This window comes from Pagrus pagrus, assembly GCF_965226575.1.
Source record: "Pagrus pagrus genome assembly, chromosome: 9".
Taxonomy (NCBI): Eukaryota; Metazoa; Chordata; class Actinopteri; order Spariformes; family Sparidae; genus Pagrus; species Pagrus pagrus.
Genome location: NC_140193.1, coordinates 18,273,128 through 18,277,651, shown reverse-complemented (window position 1 = coordinate 18,277,651; position 4,524 = coordinate 18,273,128). Strand labels below are relative to the sequence as shown.

The window sequence follows — 4,524 nt, the reverse complement described above, 5'->3', positions numbered from 1 at the left end:
AGTGAGCCTGATGTCATCGTTAACTACATAGCTAACGAGATCTTGAATTAATTATATCATTATCTCGGGAAAACAAAGTTTTGTTATCTCGAGATCTCAAGAAAATTACCCCGTTATCTCGGGAAAACGGCAGTTGTTATTTCGAGATAATAACTCGAGATCTCAAGAAAACAAATGAAATAAAATTTATGAATGCATGGCCCTTTAGGGCTTCCGTACATCCTAACAAGTTGAGTGAAAAGTTCATTCTTTGAAAACTGTACATTCATTTTAGCATATGTTAGTATTTGGTATGTCCCACTTTTGCTTTAATGACATGCACTGGTGCTGACACGGACTCCACAAGTTTTTGCAAAAATTGAGGACTCGTGTTATTCCAGCATGGTTTGACAGAATGATTTGACAGTGTACCAAAGAGCTTCTTTGGCCGCCGAATGGTACACAAAACTGAACCCATGCTGGTAGACCCGAGTGTGTCATACCAACAACAAACAGAATCGCAGTCCAAGGCAAAACATGTGATGCTGTACACAAACGCTCACGCTCTTCTGTGTTTTCACCTGAGGAGAGACTTTAGGGGCAGACAGCGATCGACAAGCAGCGTCGTGCCATTCCTCCAATTTGCCTTTTCTCTGTCTAGACGCTCGACTTCGAGGCAGGCATGAGTTACAGGACTGTGGTGATGTACATGGAGATTGGCTGCTTTGTGGTCTGCGTATCTGGATGGATACTGGTCTGTTCCACCATGCCCACAGAGATCTGGACTTGGTCTGAGGTGGACAGTATAGTCTTGACCACTTCAAACTATTTCTCCAACCTGTGGAAGGACTGTATATCTGATTCAACTGGAGTATCTGACTGCAAGGGAATTCCATCAATGCTCGCACTGAACTGTAAGTAAAATGTATTCCTCCAAAAAGCACAAAGAGCCTTCTTGACGGACATCTTGTAATTTGTGCTTAACACTGTTGTGCTGTTCTTGGACAGGGGACATTCACATGTGCCGTGCACTCATCATCATCGCCATTATCCTGTCTTTCTTTGGATCCGTTCTGGTCTTAGTGGGAATGAAGTGCACCAAAATTGGGGGATCAGAGCTTGCTAACGCAAGAGTGACCTTTGCTGGGGGGATGAACTACCTTATCGGAGGTAATAACTAAGATTTCTTTGATATAATTCACTTTGCAAATGCACAAAATGATGAATTTTAAAATCAACATTTGCCTGTTATTTCAGGAATGTGCTCCATGGTTTCTTTCTCCTATTATGGAAACAAAATTAGAGCAGAATTTCAAGACCCTCTCTTCAAAGCTCAGAAGCACGTACAATTATATGACTCTATTTAATGCATTAACACACACAAGATGATTCTGCGAAGGAAGAACTGTACATTCACGTATCTTTGTCGTATTTATTCTCAGGTTTGAAATAGGTGTTGGTGTCTTCATCGGCTGGGGAGGGTCCACCTTACTTGTTGTCGGAGGCCTTATTTACAGTATCTTTGCAGGAAGGGAAGGGTTCCACTCAAGGTATAAAACTGTTACTGTATAATTGATTCATTTCCCCAGCATTTCTATTACTTACCTCTCAGCCACCTAAAAGAAAAAATATATTTTCTTGAACCTGTGCCACACAGCTCAAAAAGATTCCCCACCTACCAGCTTCCTGACGCCTACACTGTTGTTCCAACAAAAAAGAGCATTGCATCCTCGGCCAGTACAAACAGTGAGGCCAGCAAGGGCACAAAATCATCAAGGACATCCAGTGGCAGCAGAGTCAGCAGCATCTCCGGGATCACCTCTTCCACCAAGACGTCAGCAACAAATGCATATGTGTGACCTCGTTTCAAAGGTTGAAAATGCTCTGTTTCCGCACCTTTTGACTCGTCACAGTAGGAAAAGCACAGGTGTAACTAAAAACATGAATGATGGCTGCCCCAGTAAGCCCTAAACAGTGAGTCAGCTTGCACAACACCAGGAACCTGATACTGAAGCAGCGAAATGGAATTCAGCCGTCATTAATTTAATTATTCACAAATGTGCTTTTCCATCCGTGACAAATCTACTTTCTCCTGTGTATATGCAAGTTGAACTCCAGTGACTTCTCACACTTTGCTTTGCTTACAGAAAATAAAAGGTTTCATGACCTGAATGATGACAAGATGATGCAATAAAATCATTCAAAATGTCACTTATAAGAGCACAAAACATGTGTTGATGAACTTTTTAGATGTTTGTTGTAGCCATGTCATTTATTTGAATGCTAGTATTTTGTCTGAATATATTTTGATACATCATTTTCTTGCTGTATATAACTATATGTAGAAATGTAGACATAACTATCTCTATATGAATACACAAATTATTGTCGTGTTTTGAAAATTGCAATTAAACACATTTTTGATATTGATTCATAAAAGAAAGAATGGATGAGTCACTGCAAATAACAAGATTGTCACATCGACATTGAGAGATAAGTTAGTGTAAAGGCTCAATCCCGTTTCAAACGATATAACCGTCACCACCCACCGACTTCCATGCGTCCTTCATGTTAGCATTAAGCGATACAACCACTAGAGGACGCCACTCAGAGTCGGTCTTGCACGGACCTCCACTTCTCATTCGCCATCGTCAAATCTCCTCCCAGCTGTTCTGTAGTAACTGTTTGTCTTTGTGCCCGGGCAAAGTAACATCATACAGATGTTTAAAACGTCTCACCAACTCGCGTAAAGTTCCTTTTTTAGAAACCCTTCCTCTTGTCCTTAGGTCATGTCTCGCTTGAACTATTGGCTACACTGATCACACTCACACTGCCCCCTCCGGCCACCAGAGGTTCTGCTCCGTTGGTCCATATCTGTAAGAAAACTTGCAATGTATCTAACATTGAGCATAAATGAGCCTTAAGGCTGGCTCTGGCTCTCAACTCTTTCAAGAGGGATACCATGAATGTTTCCCACCTCCATAGATGTTGTCACCAAGCTTGTCTCCAGGACAGGGTTGTAGGGTTGTGGATGTTTTAAATTCATCCCTCAGTTTCAAACATAATAGGAAGCAAAAGTAGTACAGATAAGACTGCTGACATCACATAGACTGTGTCTTGCTCAACTGCTTTTTAAAAGCTCAGACTGAGCAGTAGTAACCTATTTTCTAAACTGCTTTAGAAATTAAATTTAATTGCTTCCTTATAAAAGCCATCATCATAACTAGCCTAAGTACATATGACCTCTAACCACACATACACACACTGACATAACTGACTAACACTGACGCTCTACACCAGGTGGCTAAAAGTAGTCTGCCCATCATACTGTAAAGTTTGATTTGGCCCGCCAGGAGTTTCTAGTGAAAATAAATAAATAATATGAATCACTATTCATGCTGTTTTATCGTTGTGAAGTTAAAATGATCTGTAAATATGTAGGATCCCAGATTATTGATCATTTTCACAATCTAAGCATTGTGGGCAAGGTGACTCTTCATGCAGGAAGTCAGTCAACTTAAGGTAACTCAGGATCCAGGTATTGTTTATTGGAAACCCTGAGAGGCGAGTGAAAAAAGATTTAAGGAACTCATCCTGGCAGAGCATTTTCATGGCCTGTTCTTAAGCCATAAACACAAGAGAAAAAACAATTTAAATCACACTTACAGAATGGGAAGCTCAAATGTTGTACTGCTGTGTTCAAGGGTCTAGTCAAGCCATACAAACATGGGCAATCTGACAAATTGACATCATTTGACTGCTTCCTGATTAATTAGCAACTGTGAAGACATTGGATAATCTGGAGGGACATCGGACCATATTTCATGGTAAAATAACAGGTTTAAGCTTCCATCAGACAACAGCTAGCATTAGCATCCAGCCAAATTCTAGCTAAAGTTACTGTTAAAATACTGTTTTGATGTGATACGATTAGGGAAGTCGTAAATTAATTGAGACATATCAACACGCATCTCTAAACCTCGAAGTGAAACACACAGGATGCAATCAAACTGTAATGTTAGCAAGGAAGTTGTTGAATGAATTAGCCAACAAGTTATTAAAAATGTTATTCTAACTTGAAATATGGCTGAACGTGCCTCCAGATTTTAACTACCCATCATCTTTTCAGCTGCCGATTATTCGGGAAGCTGCGAAAATGACAACAATTTGTCAGATTAACTGCATTTATATGACTTACAAGCATTTCCCACCCTGAGCGTGACATTGGAGGAAAATGGCCGCAGTATGAGCGAGGTCGATGGGTTTTTGCTTTTGGCCCGTTGGTCCACCATAATGTTTCAGCTGTGGCCCTCCGAGGGAAAATATTTGGGCACCCCTGCTCTACACTTGCCAAGACAATATTCTTTTTGATATTTCAGACGATTGATGACAACATGCCTATAAACAAATCAGAAATGCAGGCTACTAGCTAGCAGTCAGCTAACATAACACACTTACTCTTCTCTGCTCCTGTGTTTGAATATTTCCATTTAAATAGGCCTACTTTCTCCTCAACACACGCACGCACGCGCGCGCGCGCACACA

The 4,524-nt window shown here is 40.8% G+C and overlaps 1 protein-coding gene across 1 annotated transcript; it reads left to right on the top strand.

The window, feature by feature from the left end:
* The first annotated feature begins 644 nt into the window (after positions 1-644).
* On the top strand, positions 645-2,188 carry LOC311262182 (claudin-10-like). Its single transcript, XM_084361418.1, has 5 exons — positions 645-893; positions 988-1,149; positions 1,237-1,318; positions 1,422-1,529; positions 1,637-2,188. The coding sequence occupies exons 1-5, from the start codon at positions 662-664 to the stop codon at positions 1,836-1,838; spliced, it is 786 nt and encodes a 261-aa protein (XP_084217544.1). The 5' UTR covers positions 645-661; the 3' UTR covers positions 1,839-2,188.
* The last annotated feature ends 2,336 nt before the right edge of the window (positions 2,189-4,524 follow it).